At 46.1% G+C, this 15,749-nt stretch overlaps 1 protein-coding gene across 8 annotated transcripts in view; it reads right to left on the bottom strand.

Annotated features, from left to right (window-relative positions):
- Positions 1-15,749, bottom strand: part of SRGAP2 (SLIT-ROBO Rho GTPase activating protein 2) — a 234,583-nt gene that overhangs the window by 50,529 nt on the left and 168,305 nt on the right. For 6 of the 8 annotated variants that reach the window (XM_047839711.1, XM_047839713.1, XM_047839715.1 and 3 more), the window contains exons 8-10: positions 11,114-11,338; positions 7,394-7,495; positions 6,188-6,385 (exon numbers count right to left, since the gene is read on the bottom strand). In XM_047839711.1, the coding sequence (XP_047695667.1) occupies positions 6,188-6,385; positions 7,394-7,495; positions 11,114-11,338 (525 nt within the window). The remainder of the gene's footprint in view (positions 1-6,187; positions 6,386-7,393; positions 7,496-11,113; positions 11,339-15,749) is intronic. The other 2 variants (XM_047839712.1, XM_047839714.1) reach the window with 1 other exon arrangement.

Here is a 15,749-nt window from a genome sequence, read left to right as displayed (position 1 = left end):
GGGCTCGAACTCATGAAACCGTGAGATCATGACCTGAGCTGAAACCGAGAGTCTGATGCTTAACCGACTGAACCACCCAGGTGCCCCAGGCATAAGTGGCTTTTTGATGACTTCTGGAGACCAGAAGGCCACGAAAAGAACTGTTATGCGTAATCTCAAAATCCCTTCTTTGGACAATAAGGGTCACTTTCCTTATTTAAAGTATGTTCCAACACAGGTAATTCATTCAACAGGTAATTTCAGGTAATTCAACACAGGTAATTTCTTTCACTCCTTCCCCTGCACCTTGCTCCCCTCCCCAAATATCCAAAAGTAAAGTCACTAACCTTCGATTTGCATTGATAGAGGAGAAAAGAAAGGGCAGGGTTTTCTTCTAGATCACTAAAATGAAACCAAGTTCCCAATACACAGTTCGACCAGAGCCATTACCCTCCCTCCAAATTTTACATTCAGTATCATAAAAACTAAGAATTTCTTCAAAAAGTAGGAAGGGAGACAAACAGTCTTTTGGGTGGTTTGGTTTTATTTGCCACTGTGAGCCTTCAATTCAGTTTTTACGGTCTCGTTAATTTATTTCTTAATAATTCCTAACTGGTTATTACCGGTCAGCGATGAGTTTTATTTACTGAAAAGTATTAATGTAACAGTTTTTCTTTCTGAGCCCTTCCTCCCGGACAGACATTTTTGTCGTAGTAAAATGAAAGAGTCTAGTTGGGATATTGTTGTCCTACTGCTTACCTTGGGCAAGTCACTTAACCCCCAGTGTCTTAGTTTCCCCATCTGAAAAATGGGGATAATAATTTATTTTTTCCCAAGGTTGTTTGAAGATGAAATAGGAAAACAAGCATGCCCGTGATTATTAGCATATGGTCCAGCCAACCAGCCAGCAGTCAACAGTATTCCTTGTACCTGACTCACCTGCTCATATAACCTAAAAACAGTCCTCCCTCAACTTCTTTGCTTTGTGCTAATCCATAAGGCAACGGGTTTCTGGCCTTAAAAAAAAAAAAGGAAAGGAAAAAGAAAGAAAGAAAGAGGCACTAGAATGCTTTTCAAATTTAACTTAAAATACCTCTTCCCCTTAATATGATGGCAGTATAGAACTCATGGACCTTGTTATGCCTTGGATTTAATGTGTGAAGTGTCCACCTGCTGCAAAGGAGTGGGGTGGGTGGGAAGAATTAACTGTGTCTACCCAGCCCCATGCAGAGAGACACAAATGTCATTGTGGGGTGGCTGCCTCCCCACCATCCAGGCACACTGACATTTCTCTCCTCTTGTCAATTTTTAAAGCAGGAAACGGCTGTCAGACAGAATATGTAACACAGCAAACCTGTAAACGGGAGCACATCTCCCACTTTAATTGACAGGGCAGGGGCTAAGTAGGTACCGACTTAGCACGCATTTCCTGAGTGCCTGCAGAAGAATATCAAGATCAAAAAGGATCTTCGGGGCACCTGGGTGGCTCGGTTGAGTAAGCGTCTGACTCCTGATATTGGTTCAGATCCTGATCACAGTCGTGAGATCGAGACCCATGTCAGGCTCTGTGCTGACAGCGTGAAGCCTGCTTGGGATTCTCTCCTCCTCTCTGCCCCTTCCCTGCTCTCATGTGCTCTCTCTCAAAAGTAAATAAATAAACATTAAAAAAAAAAGATCAAAAAAGATCTTGGACCACATCAAATCTAGGGGTCTAGATGGCCAAGGTGCATCTCCTCTCCTACTACCTTACCAACTCTGTCCCCAAGAATTCAGGCAGTCTATCTTTGTTCATTTTATCAGCTGTGAACTTTAACTCCTTCTTTACTCCATCCCCTACACCAAAACCCCATACTCCAACCCCCGTACAAGGAAATACTTAGGAGAAATGCCAGCCTTATAGGCTTTGACAGTCCTTAGCTAAACAGAGAGCATCATGACCCATGAGAATTGGCAGGGAATTGGTTAGATAAATGATGGTACATCCATTCATGTAATGGAATTCTGTGTAGCAATTAAAAAAGGAGGCAGGGGTGCCTGGGTGGTTCAGTCAGTTAAGGGGCTGACTCTTCGTTTTGGCTCAGGTCATAAGATCATGTTTGTGAGTTTGAGCCCCGCAAAGGGCTCTGTGCTGACAGCGGGGAGCCTGCTTGGGATTCTCTGTCTCCCCCTCTCTCTGTACCTCCCCACTTGTGCTTTCTCTCTCTCTCTCTCTCTCTCTCTCTCTCTCTCTCTCTCTCAAAAATAAATAGGCACTAAAAAATAAATACATAAAATATTAAAAAGGAGGCAGATGTCTTTGGGCTAATATGAAAAGAATATCCAAAAAAACAAAAATTAAGTGAAAAAAGGAAAGTGAAGAACAGTATGAGTGGTATACTTCCTTTTTAAAAAATGTTTACTTATTTATTTTGAGATGAGGGGGAGGGGCAAAAAGAGGGAGAGAGAGAATCCCAAGCAGGCTCCTCCCTGTCAGCACAGACCCAGACGTGGGACTCAATCCCACGAACCATGAGATCATGAGATCATGACCTGAGCTGATATCAAGAGTTGGACACTTAACCAACTGAGCCACGGCACCCCAAGTGATATAGTACCTCTTTTTGTATTCTCCTTATTTGATTTCATGGTATTTCTTTTTTTAAAAAAATATTTTTAATGTTTATTTATCTTCGAGAGAGAGAGTGAGCAGGGGAGGGGTAGGAAGAAGGGACAGAGGACCTGAAGCAGGCTTTGTGCTGATAGCAGACAGCCCGATGTGGGGCTCAAACCCAAGAACCATCAGATCATGACCTGAGCTGAAGTCGGAGGCTTAACCAACTGAGCCACCCAGGCACCCTGATTTCATGATATTTCTAATGTAATTTTATTGTATTAAAGGATATGTCAGTTGTTGCCTATGCATAGGCTACCTCTGGAAGGACACAGAAGAAACTGATTTCAATCACTGGCAGAGGAGAGAGGAAGTGAGGGTCAGAGATGGGTAGAAGCTTGACTTTTTCTGTATGTTCTTTTGAATTCTTTGCATTTTAAATTAAAAAAAAATTTTTTTAACAACCCCTGTAAAAAAAAGGAATGGGATAAAAAGTTGACGTTGCTGGATTGTGTGTTATGAAAGATGAGTGACACAAACCCAAGCAGATCAGGAAACATGTCTTCACTCAGAGCAAAAGAGGGGATAAAGCTGCTGGGATGTTTCTGAGCCTTTCCTTCACCTCAGCTCTTCAGCAGAGAGTAGAGAAGAAAGCCAGCGGCCTGAGGCCAGGTGACCAGAGTTCTAGTTTTAGCCCTTGCTGAGTCCCTTGGAACAGCTACCCAATTTCTCTGCATTTGGGTTCTTTCTTTTAATCTTTCAGCTGAGAAGGTTTTCATTAGATGTTTTCTAAAAATCACTTCAAGCTTTTCTACTCCGTGCTTATTTTCTTGGGACTCCTGCAAACGGCTGACCTTTATAGGACGTGCTACAAACTTCCAATTGATGTCATCTGGGCAGATCAATCTGATGACAGCTGAGAATGGCCCCATAGCAGCCCCCCGACTTTCCAAAAGAAGGGAGCTTCTAGAATGCGTTCCTCTGATGTTTTCCAAGGGTCCAGAGAAAACCAGGGGCAACGTTTGTGAAGGCAAGAGACTAGGAAACGCCTGTCCGCGGGCTTTGTACGGTTTGGCAAGCGCAGGCAGCCACGCTGATACGCACCCCCTTTATTAAATGTCCATTTCACCACCCCCCAAAAAGCCTTGTTATCATGAAATGAATTACTTGATGCATTCCAAGCCCCAGTCACGAAAATGCTGAACTCTCTTGTAAATCCATTATTACCCAAGCCTAGACAAAAAGTGTTTCTGTTAGCCAAGGAAATTGCACACAATTTTGGTAAGTAGCGCTCTGGCCACAAAAGACGGGAAGTGGGCTAGGGGACATCAAGGGCATTCAGACAGAGATGAATGGGTGGGCAAGGTTTGAGAGGCCACCTGTTTGACTATGGTTGTCCCTGCTCTTACTGAAGGTCAACTTTGAATACACACGTCATAGCTTCATTGAAAGCCAAAAACTAATTCTGAAGGGCTCAAATACAAATGTTTATGTCCCAAATTCCTTATTTAATAAAAAAAAAAAAATGGAAATCTTCTGCAATGTAATGAAATTTGGTCATTAAGGAGTGTTATATCTAAGCAGTCCAGATAGACCAGCTAAACAATCCTATTATTAAAAGCCTCTAGAGTGTTCAACAACCTCCCGAGATAAGAAAGCTTGGGGTGGCAACACAGCCGTCATGATAGACAAGAAGTTCTCATCCTGTCCAGCCCAGGCTTCGTATGCCTTTATGCTTTGCACAGACTGCTCTCTCTCTCTCTCCTCAAGGAAGGCCATTCTCCTCTTGACTCCCTGCCCGGTTCACTCATCCCCCGAGATCAAGCACAAAAGTCACTTTGTGTGCAAGGTTTCCCCAACTCCATCCATCCTGGTTGCCATTCATGTATTTGTGCAGGTATGCGTTGCTAATTTCTTACTTTATTTTTTTGATTGCAGAAATCAATCTATCGTAACTGTTTGGAAACATATGAAATGAAAACGGAAGTTCCTCCTTCAGACGGCCAATCCTATCATCCCCCTCTTCACCTCCTATCCTCGGCCTTCCTGATGTTAGTTAGCATGGTGTCTGGCACATTGAAGACCCTTGATAAATCATCAAAGAGTAATCCAATAATGACTAATGAAGAAGTTAATAATGCTTGTGGGGATAATAAATATTCAGCATTTATGGAGCATTAGCTAAATATTTTACAAAAATGAATGAATGAGCCAAAGCATTGTTCCACTATGTCCCTATGTAGATTTTAGTATTTTACTCATAAATATATTTAAAGAATGTTATGATGAAATGAATTAGAAAAATATTAATCACTTGCTAAATGAAAGCAGACTGTAAAACAATATGCACAGCAGTATCCCCTTTTTTGTAATAAATTATAAATATATACTCACATATATGTTTCTTGTCCAGAGAAAAAAACAGGAAAGGAATATATCCTAATACTGTCATCTCAAGGTAGTATGATTATGGATGATTTTTATTTGTTCTTTTTTGTTTCTATATTTATATCTTAACCATGCTTTGCTTCATATAACAAGAAAAAAGTTATTTTAAAAGAACAATACTGTTCAATCACTCCTTTTCAACAGTCTTTTCCAGGATTTAAAAAAAAAAAATCAAAAGAATTCTTAGTTTAACTAAGTAAAAAAACATTTCTTTTTTTAGAAAAGATAGCAAATCACTAGTGTTCTTAATGGAGAAAGGGCAGTGTTCAAAGAAGAATTAAACAAATTGTTCCAGTTGGAGGAAAAATTCAATTTACTGCATGCAGACTGTGTTTCTTGACTGAAAAACAAGTTAATTCCTCTCATTCAGAATCAGTATGCATATTCACTGGCTATATTTCATCTCACATCTGCAAATTTAATTTCTCCTTTCTTGGTTGTCAGAAGATTAGAAAATAAATTTTAGCTCAGGCAATGAATCCTACTTGGCAAGCTCAAAATAACTTAATTATTAAAAAGCAGCACCAAAGACCAGCCAGCAACCTTCCAAAGGGCTGTTAACACTACTTAAAGGAAATAGGGTCTATTTGTCTTAAAGAAGACTGGGAGATATAACAAATAATAAAATAACAATGTTTTGAAATTCCCTGCAAACCAACGATGCTGCACATGACCTGTCCTTCGGAATTTTAGCCATCATTATGAAAGATAATTTCCCATCAACAAAAATTATAAAATAAGGTCATCGCACCACCTACAAGAGATTATAGGCTTAAAAAAAACAAAACAAAACAAGATATGTGCTGGCCAGAATATCTGGATGTAGTTCCCAAGAACCAAGAAATGAAGTCCTCCTTTTGTGACACTCTATAGCTGAGAAGGAAACTTTCCAACAGAAGCCTACCAGCTGCTTTAAAAATTCTTTAAAAAAATAATCTTCCTGATGGTGTACTTGGGAGCACCTTTCTCTTGGGGAGGAGGGGAGGTGTCCCTGTTAGACACATTCAACTTGTAGATATCTGTGTCTTTAAGTGTAGGAATGGTCTCTGAATATGCCCACATGCAAATCAAGATATTCGAAGACTACCCTTTCAACACCTGACAGGGACTCTGGGTTCCGAGTCCCCCCGTGAGCTGCAGGGGATCCTCAAGAGCCATTGACCCCCTCACCGTGAAATAGAACTGCTCGGTCTCTTGCTGGTTGGCTCTCCTTTTAGCGATGCTGGGCTTGCTCATGAAGGTTTCTGAGACCGTGGACTTGACGGATTCCATAGAGTTGCTGTACTGGAAGCAGTCAGACACATCAAAATCCTCGACGGTCACAATGTCCTGGATGGTCTGCAGAGTGGCCTCCATTGTCTTCTTTACCTGCCGCGACAAGGGGCAACGTACTGCATGAGGGGCAGGTTGTGGAAGAGCAGGTAATGGGGGAGTTTGGAGCTGTGGGAGGGGCGGCTGGAGGGTATAGGGGCTGCCGTCGGGAGGTGCAGCCCCATTTCCCACCCGATAGCGCTGAGTGAATGACAGCCATTGCACGGACTTGGCCATACAGTGCTCCTCTCTCGGGTGAGGACCTAAAAACCACCCCCCCTGTTCATGCTGTGTATTTGACCCAACTCTTTTGGTGACTGTTTGCTTTTTAAATTTAATATTAGCTCTTGGCTATAATGGAAGTGCTACTGGAGAGAATAAAACAAACCCAAACCAACCCCATGATGTAAAGAGCTAGTTAAGATATGAGACGGGCCTGGTCCCACAACGCCCCAGGTTCTGTTTCAACGAATCAGTGAATTTGTTTCCCCATTTGCCAAGGAAGTGACCCATCCCCAGTCCTTCCTGATCTTCCTGACTGACTGAGATGCCAGGTAAGAAGTCACGAGAGCACAGAAGAAAGAAGCTGGATAATGAATCACGCTAGGCTTTTGAACTAGCTGTTGAAAGCAAGGACTCTGGGCCCAGAAGAAAGTCCCCCTTTTCAAAGACGATGGAGATGTTTTAAGTGTCAAAGTCAAAGGCCTCTGTTTGTTTGAAAATGCTGGAAAAAGCCAGGCATGAGGGGGTGGTTTCAGAGACACAATATTGTTCACACAGCTGCCAAGTGCCATTTTGATTAAATGTGTAGAGGGGGGAAAAAAAAAGCATTTTGCAAAGCTCAAAATAGAGCTCAACCTTTGGCAATGCAAGAGCAACTTCCTGGAGTTCAAGGGCAGGATGTAGCAGGGGGGAAAATCCAAGGCTACATTTGGCTAGGAAATGTTTGCGGCAGCCCGGACATTCTCTGCATGCTCCTTCCACCTGCTCCCAGATGGGCAGCAGAAAGAGGTTCAACAGGGAAACTCAGAGGGTGGCTCCAAGTCTCCTAAGCAGGAAACTCACCTCTTCGTTCTCAATCTTCAGGGTGGACAGACGAGACTGCAGTTGCTGGCATCTCTGTACCAGCTCGCTCTGGACAGGCTGCTGGGCACAGAGCTGGGAAGCCTGCCAAAAGAAAGCAATACCAGGTCAGGAAGAGGACACAGTTCTTTTGGCGGTTCCAGAGTCCCATTACTGTTCATAAAAGTACTCATGTTCAAGCCGTAAGCCTCACGGTTTCTATGTTAAAACAAAAGCCAAAGGCAAAGTGTGTGGGCCTCCTCCAGGACCAAAGAGCACAAGGAGGGAATGAGGAGTGGGACCTGTTTGGAAAGATCAGGTCTCTCTGGGGCTTATCCCCCGGCTGGCGCTTGGCAGGGTCTGCAGCTCCACGGAAGCCGGCGTTAGGCCAGAGAAGAGCACCTCGGGCAGCCCCAGCTCCAGATGCACAATGCTCCGGCGGGAGGATTTCCTGTAGAAGTCCGAGTGGCCACCTCTCCGGCCCCTCCTTCATTCCCCTCCGTGCACCAGAGTGAAAGCAGGAGAGAAGTGGGTCAGGAGGCTAGCTTGCCGCTGTTGGCAGCCGGCATGTGTTTATAAATCTGGGCCATGCATGAGAGGTCTGACTCAACGAGAGAGAGCGTGAAGCCAGGAACAAGTCCCCAGGCTATGCTAGAGGGCCCCACAGGGCACAGAATCTGGTGGATCTCCATCCTTTTGCCCCAGGTTTGCCCCAGATCTGTGTGGGAAAGGAGTCTGCCCTTCCCTAAGAACGACTGCCAATAAGCTTTTCCCTGCGTGAAAAGATGGTTGAGCCACTGTCTCCTGATGGGGGCATGGCAATGGCACGGGCATGAGGTCACCCACAGTCCCCAGGATGACAGATGAGGAACAGAAGGCTGGCAGATTAGGAGGCAGGACCCACGTGGAGGCAGCTCCTGTCACCTTGCCACCATGTGTCCCTTAGCCTCTTGTCTGCATAGAGACATCTGGATAGAACTGGCCTCCTTCTTCCTCAGCAATGAGTGGGCACATTCACATGCCCACAGACCATTCTCTTGCTTAGAAGACAAAACCTCTCTTCAAATGGAGGGGGCTGAGACCTGACCTTTTCCTCCATTGGCTTTTAAGCTCCCAACTGACTTGACCTCCTCCCCCAGCTGAGGAGCTGGCCTGAGCCAGCTCTCAGATCTGAAGAGAGCTGACTTCACTCTGGCTCTTGGATAAGCAGACACAATGGAGAAAGCTCAGTGGCCAGGATGGGTTAGAGCCAAGAGTGAAACTCTCTGGCTGCCTGATGTCACTGGTCAGGCATCCAGAGCCCCACAGGCCTGTGGGGGCACCAAGAGTAGAGCCAAGCACCTCCTCCCGGTACATCTGAGAGTGCTTGGCATCCACTCATGTGCTGACTGCCCCAGAACACCAGTCAGTGCGAGGCCTTGGCCAGTTTCAGGACTTCCGGTCAAAATGCCACCCGAACCTTGGCCTTAGTTCAAGGACTTCCAGGCAGCTCCCTCTTATTGCCTCCACAGTCTACAGACAGCCCACACTGGTGGGGAGAGACTGGCTGTGGGGACCCAGAAAAACTCGCCTTCTCATCTCTTTTTATTTTCTACTCCTCTGAAGGCTAGGCTGGAATGCAGAACCTCTGCAAGATTGAGGACTGACCCTGGCCCCTGCCTAGCTCAGCCACTGAGCAGCTGTATCACACAAAGAGAGGACCCAGACAGAAGAATGGACGGTTGATTTTTAAAGTAACCCAGACCTAGCAGAAGGACTCGTGGAGGGAAACCTACCTCTGCGTCTGTGCCTTTAAGAAGCAGCAGGGCTGCTGATGCATGCTTTGGCAGAGGTCCCCTACCGGGGTGCAAGGTAATGCACTCCAGCTGTGCTCCAGAGCATGAAACTAAGGCACTGACAGGGCTACGAGGGGGCCCGAGCACCCAGCATTTGGAGTCTCCCTTTATGGAGACAAGCTGTTTGGCTCAGAAGGGAACTCAGTCAACACCAGGAAATGTATCACTCCACTCAGCCGGTCCCCAAGTTCCACTGATTCTTGGGGTGGAATCTCAGTGGCAGCTGGAGAAGGGGACTGGAAGACGGTTGGACCAGCAGCCAGGGCAGGTGAGGAATGGGGCTTCCTCGGGCTTGGTGACACCCCTTTCCCCCACTCTGACTGCACACGCTGCCAGCTCACTTTCCCATCTGTTCAGACACTGACATTTCCTAAGTCACAGAAATGGAAACAAACTGTACATGGTTTGGTTTTCCCCAAGGAGAGGAAAGAAATCATCTCCACATTTTTGTCTTCAGGATAGAAATATCCCCCCTCTCCACTGTGGCCTACTGATGACAGCGAATCTTCTGGTTACACTGCAACAGTTGTCATTCTGGAGCAGGGTTTTCTAAAAAGCATCTGGATACTAATCCTGAAGGAAACACCATATTCCCTTGTTGACATTGTTGTTTTTTAGTCATTTAGGATCCATTCCTCCTTCTTCTGGTAACTTTGGCCTGACTCTCCTCTGGAGGAATATCCCACCCCACAACTCAGGTCAGGTACTTTGGATGGGGCTCTCCCCAACTCAGGAATGGAGCATGTGATGTAGGCATAGGCCAGTCAGTCACCTGAAGATACACAGTCACAATAATTGGCTCAGGGATAAATACATCAGCCAATCAAAATGATGGGGAACTTTGTGGGGGCTTCTAGAAGGGAAGCAGATAGTCTTTCCACTGGATTTGGATCTATTTGGATCTTGGAGCAGGCTGGAAATACAGACACCTTGCCCTCATGGGAGAAGAGTCTACCTGAGAATAGAATCTGTATAAAATGTGAAGCAGAGAGAAAAAAGCCCCTGAGTCTTGATAAATTCCCAATCCTAAATCCAAACATGCCTGAAGATCCATTTGTTTCTATCACGTAAGCCTATACATCCTCCTTCTGCTTTAGCCCAGAGTTTAAGGGGTAGTTTCCACCGCAGGAATGGGGTTGACTCTCATTTGCATGCACAACCACCCCAAGTGGAACCAAAAGATTCAGAGTAATGAAAACCAAAGAGTTTCTCGTTCTTCTCACTTTATTGAGGCCCTTCTTGTTTTAGTCTTGGAGGTGAAAAGTTCAAAGCAGGGCCCCCATGTTTCTGTTCTTCTGCCTGGGCAGACAGCATCAGGCCTCTGGGATGACATCTTAGCTACTGTCTTGTCTGTAGGTACTCATTCTTTTTTGTTCAATACCCAAGCAAAACTACACCTTTTACTGCAATCTTCTAAAGCCAAGAGAGTAAGATCCTTCGGATCTCTGCCAAGTGACACAAGATCACATCATTATTGCCCTGCTTAGCCCTTCCTCCCCATCGAAAGCCTTTAGTATCTGGCACCATCTCAGCTCTTCTCCCAGACTCATCATTTGGAAGCTTCTGCCAACGATTTCCCTCTCACCATACTCAACTGTCAGTTTTTAGAACACACCTGCTGGTTTTCACCTCCACGGATCCTGCTGGACCCTTTGGGTGCCCCTCCCTATGCACATTTTGAACTCTCTCTCCACTCACCAGACTGGAAGCTCCCCGAGGGCCCTAATCCCCAGCGTCCATGGTCAAGCCCGGCAGGCGCTCGGTAGCTCTTTGCCGAATGAGTGGAATGCTCCTCACCCACCTGACAGGAAGCCAGCCCCAGGATAACGTGGCCTTAGTCTAGTGAATCTGGACACAAGGGAGTGTGGTGATGGGATGAAGGCCTCACCATGTCCCCCATGTGGGGCTGGAACTCAAACTTCATAGGTGGGCAGAAGACATTGTTGTACATCTCCATGAGGCGCTGCTTGTCACTGGTGGCATCCAGGTTTTCTACGGCATTCTCGATGGCATCCAGACCCTCGTGCTTGGACTGCTCCAGATTCAGCTCAGCAGAGAGGAAGGTGCGTAGCGCCCGGTTCAGGCTAGCGTGGTAGCCTAAATCACAACACTGCTGTGGGACGGAGAAGGCACATGAGCAAACCGTGGACAGTCCCGAGGCTTGGAAGAAGGGGATGGTGGCCCCCATGGCAAATATGACCCTATCGATGAGACTGGCATTCTGGCTTCCAAGATCTGGGTGAGATTTATGGTTTTAGTTGCCAGTCCAATGGTAAACACGCCTCAGAGGACTGCAGGGTGGTCAGAAGGATAGGATAGGATGAGATTATTTAATCATGTGCTGCACACGGCTGGCTACTCAGTAAACATGAGAAGAGCTGAGAGTTAAAGGGAATCCTCTTCCATTTTAGGGTTTCTCTGGGGATACCATTATAACAAAATTCAACAACAAAAATATTGCCTGCCTCTCCCTGAGGGTCACTGTGGTCAAGTCACTACACATGAACCAAGTCAGGCCATTTCGGCATTCAAGGTTCACAAATCCCAAGTGTTGTAAGAGCAGGTCATTTACGGAAACTCTGAACTCTCGGGGGCAAATAAAAGAATGGGGGGCAGACTCTGTCGGTTATCACCCCCACCAACGCCCATTCTAAGACGGGCCTCAGCTGCAGCCTCGGATTTCTGCACTAAAGCTCCTGCCCAACAGAAATAATATTTATAAGACCAAAAATTTCTTTTTTCTTTTCTAAGTTTATTTTGAGAGAGAGAGAGAGAGAGAGCACGAGTTGGGGAGGAGCACACAGAGACTGAAAGAGAGAATCCCAAGGAGGCTCCCTACTGTAGCACAGAGCCAGACATGGGGCTCAAACCCATGAACCGTGAGATCATGACCTGAGCCGAAATCAAGACGCAGATGCTTAATCGACTAAGCCACCCAGGAGTTCCAAGACCAATAATTTCTAAGCATAAGTCTTACTGGGAAAATTCAGATCATGTGAAGGATTCTGATTTTCTAGGGTAAAAATGGGAGGAAAAAATGGTATGAGAGAGGCAATATTAAAAAAAAAAAAAAACAAAAAAAAAACAGCACTGGACAGGAAGTCAAGCAACCTTGGCAAAGCCACTCCCCAACCCTGAACCTGTTTCCTTGGCTGTAAAAGGAACAGATTTGGCCAGGCCAGTGGTTTTTAAGCTGCACACCACAGCTGTAAGGTTCTATGCCACTGCTCAGGCTGCCCCTGAGAAGGGGATAATAGGGCAGCAAATAGTACAACTGGGAGCCTCCTATCTCTGGTTCAGCCAAACCAGCTTTGCTCTTTTATCTACCTAATATACTGGGATGAGGCCTAGTTTGAAGAAAGAATTCTGCTAGAGACAAAGTCTGAAAATACCTGGACTGATTATAATCCCTAAGGCCCTCTTCAGCAATGGCATTCTGTAACTCTATGACAATATTCCCCATCCCTCCCAAAGGACCCAGAGATCCAAATTCCTTGGCCATCCATTATCCCCTCGATTGCTTAAGCAGCTCTGAGATCCAGAACCTGAGAAGAAACATGAGAGAAGAATCCAGGGATAGAGTAAGACCATCTGCCTGACTGCTGTTTCATTCCACGGGCAGGCATCAAATGAACTTCACCTAGCTTTTCCCCTCATCACGTTCACATTGGGAGCAGCCACGATTGGGGAATAAAAAGCATGTGACGGCCCTCCTCCTCCTCGTATCTGACGAGGAGCTTAGCAATAGAGCGCCTGTTGGGCTAGGCTCTGGGTCAGTGCCAACAGGCTCTGGCAGGTGCCTGGCTGCAGCGGGAGAACAACAGTGACAGCTTAACTAAAGGCGGAGGATGGAAACTCAGTTGGGAGGGAAAAGCAAATGGAAGCAAGACAAAGGCAGCTGATTGGCAGACTTCACGTGCAGGGGCCCTTCCTCCTCTGAAAGAGGCTGCTGGTCTACCCAGGCTGCCCTTGAACTTGTAAACCTTCCTGACTAGCTCTGTGCAGATGCCGATGATGAACTGGATGCCTGTAAATCTATGAGCAGAAGTAACACTGCCCCCAGGGCTGAGCCAGTGGGGAGCTTCGTTGTTATTTAAAAAAATTTTTTTTCTTAACGTTTACTTATTTTTGACAGAGAGAGAGAAAGACGGAGCATGAGCGGGGGAGGGGCAGAGAGAGAGGGAGACACAGCATCGGAAGCAGGCTCCAGGCTCTGAGCCGTCAGCACAGAGCCCGACACGGGGCTCGAACCCACAGACCACGAGATCATGACCTGAGCCGAAGTTGGACACTCAACCGACTGAGCCACCCAGGCGCCCCGCCAGTGGGGAGCTTTGTATACAGAAGAGAATTAGGGGGAGGCAGGGCACCCCTCATAGCCTTTACATATTTTTGGTCACCCCACTTTCCTCTCCATTTTCTCTACCTTTGCCTTGATTCATACCCTTATCTTATACCAGTGCTGTCTGCTTCACTGTCTTCGAACGTGGCTTTTGTTATGCCACTCCCCTGCTGAAGAATAAAAGCTACACAAGCTTTTATTTTTTTCTAAAGTGAAGTCCACCTTCCTTAATTTGGAAATTTAAAAATGCCTCTATTTTACTAAGTATGCTTACTGTATACCAGATGTGTCCTAAGCGCTTTATGTGCATTCTACATCTTAATCCTAATAACCCCGACGAGGTTGGTATTATCTTAATTTCCCAGGCTAGACAGGTGACGCTCAGCGAAGTTAAGCAAGGCCAATGGCCAGCACAAATGGCAATCTGTCTTCAGTCTGACCATCAACATCACCTCCCTCTATTTTCTTGCTTTTCTTTCTTCTGCTCTAACCAATGACATACTCCCGCTTAGGGAAGAGGACTGGCAAACAGCAGGCCTCAAATCAGCTACGTGATGGCCAGCAAGCAATGTAGCCTCTCTCAGCCTCCAATGGGGACAACACCGGCCTTGTAGGTTGTTGTGAGGCTGATAACAGGCACTGCATTTACATGCATCTGGCACCACGCAGCCACTTAAACATCAGTCACCAAGATTCCCAAACCCCTGACCTCTGCCCTTTCCCCAGCATTTTCTTCCCTTGACATACTTCCCATTCTTCTCACTTGTTGGAAATGGACCCAGTCTTCAAGATCCAAATGAAATTCCCAGCCTCTGGGAAGCCAGCCAGCCCTGCAACCCTGGCATATATTGACCTTGGCCCCCACTCAGAACCACACTCATCTGCAGCCCTCACGTGACACAGAACACACTCCCTCACTCTGTGACTTGCCACCTCATATCACCCCAACCAGAAGGCAAGCCTCAAAGAGGGCCTGACCAGTGTCATTCCTTCTTTGTATCCCTTACCACGAAACCTTGTTCACAGTTGGCATTTGATAAACGGCAGGTGACTGACTGATGCCAGGAGTACAGATTCTAGCCTTTCGGGAAATAATCCATTTAGGCTGAACACCCTACGTCAAGTGGGTAGATGTGGCCACTGAAGCCCATTGTTTTGCTCACTCTGTATGGCCTATGCAAGGCTGCCTGCGCCTCATTTATGTAACTGTTCTATAGCTTCTCTGTGCCAGAGAGTGGGGGTCTGACTCACAGTGTGCCCTCTGGCTCCTCTTTGCCTCCAGCCAAGCCAGGGAGATTTGGAATAGGTTTTCCAGAGCCTTGGCTATCCACAAATCTCCACAAGGGTGACAGCCAGAAACTGAGGCTTTAGCAAAGAAGCAATTTCTGGCAAGGTTAGGTAAACGAGATTTGAATATTTCATCTCTGTTCCTGGGAGAATAGAATAGTGAGTAGAGGCAGCACATTAGTTTTCTCACAATGGGGACAAAGTATGCTTTCGGTGGCTTCTGATGAGTTCTGTGGCCATGCCGAGCTCCCCTGGCCATTGCTGGGTTATATAAATGTTTGATGAAAACTCTCTCAGGGGAAATCAAATTTTTATAAGAATTTAATGATAGCCTATCCAGATGTGTGATGACTTGAGTTGACAGCTCATTAACCCTTTTCTAGTTCATGTCCTCACCCAGAGGCTCTAGAGAAGGCCTAGAAAAGAAACATGGGTGTTTCATAACAGCCTCTTCAAGGTCACACAGAAGAGAAAAATAAATGTCGTTTATAAGATTTCCTACTAAGAAAGCTGAGTTCTCTCGTGTCCAACTTGGGTGCACACGGTGTCACAGATTCTCTACCCGCGTACTTAGCACTCACAACCCTCCGGCTTACGCACGAGGACAATGCTCCTGTTCTTCATTCATCCGTCTGCTCCTGGGTTGGGAAAGCCACAGGAGTACGGGGGAGGAAAGCCACATTCCCAGTGAGCCTACAGTTCTTAGACTGTAGGTCAGCTCAGAATGTCTTTTTGGCTTGAAGTCAAGGTTTTCCTGGTGTGTTTCAGATGCCTCGTGTGGACTTCTACAGTCTCAGTTGAAATCTTACTATATTATAAAATGAAGTCAAAGGCTAGTCCTTGTGTCAATGCACTGGCATCGACAAAAATAACTTCTTTTCACTTGTCCTCGATG

This window comes from Prionailurus viverrinus, chromosome F1, assembly GCF_022837055.1.
Source record: "Prionailurus viverrinus isolate Anna chromosome F1, UM_Priviv_1.0, whole genome shotgun sequence".
NCBI classification, from domain to species: domain Eukaryota; kingdom Metazoa; phylum Chordata; class Mammalia; order Carnivora; family Felidae; genus Prionailurus; species Prionailurus viverrinus.
The sequence above is the reverse complement of the archived record's forward strand: the minus strand, read 5'-3'. Positions and strand labels throughout refer to the sequence as shown.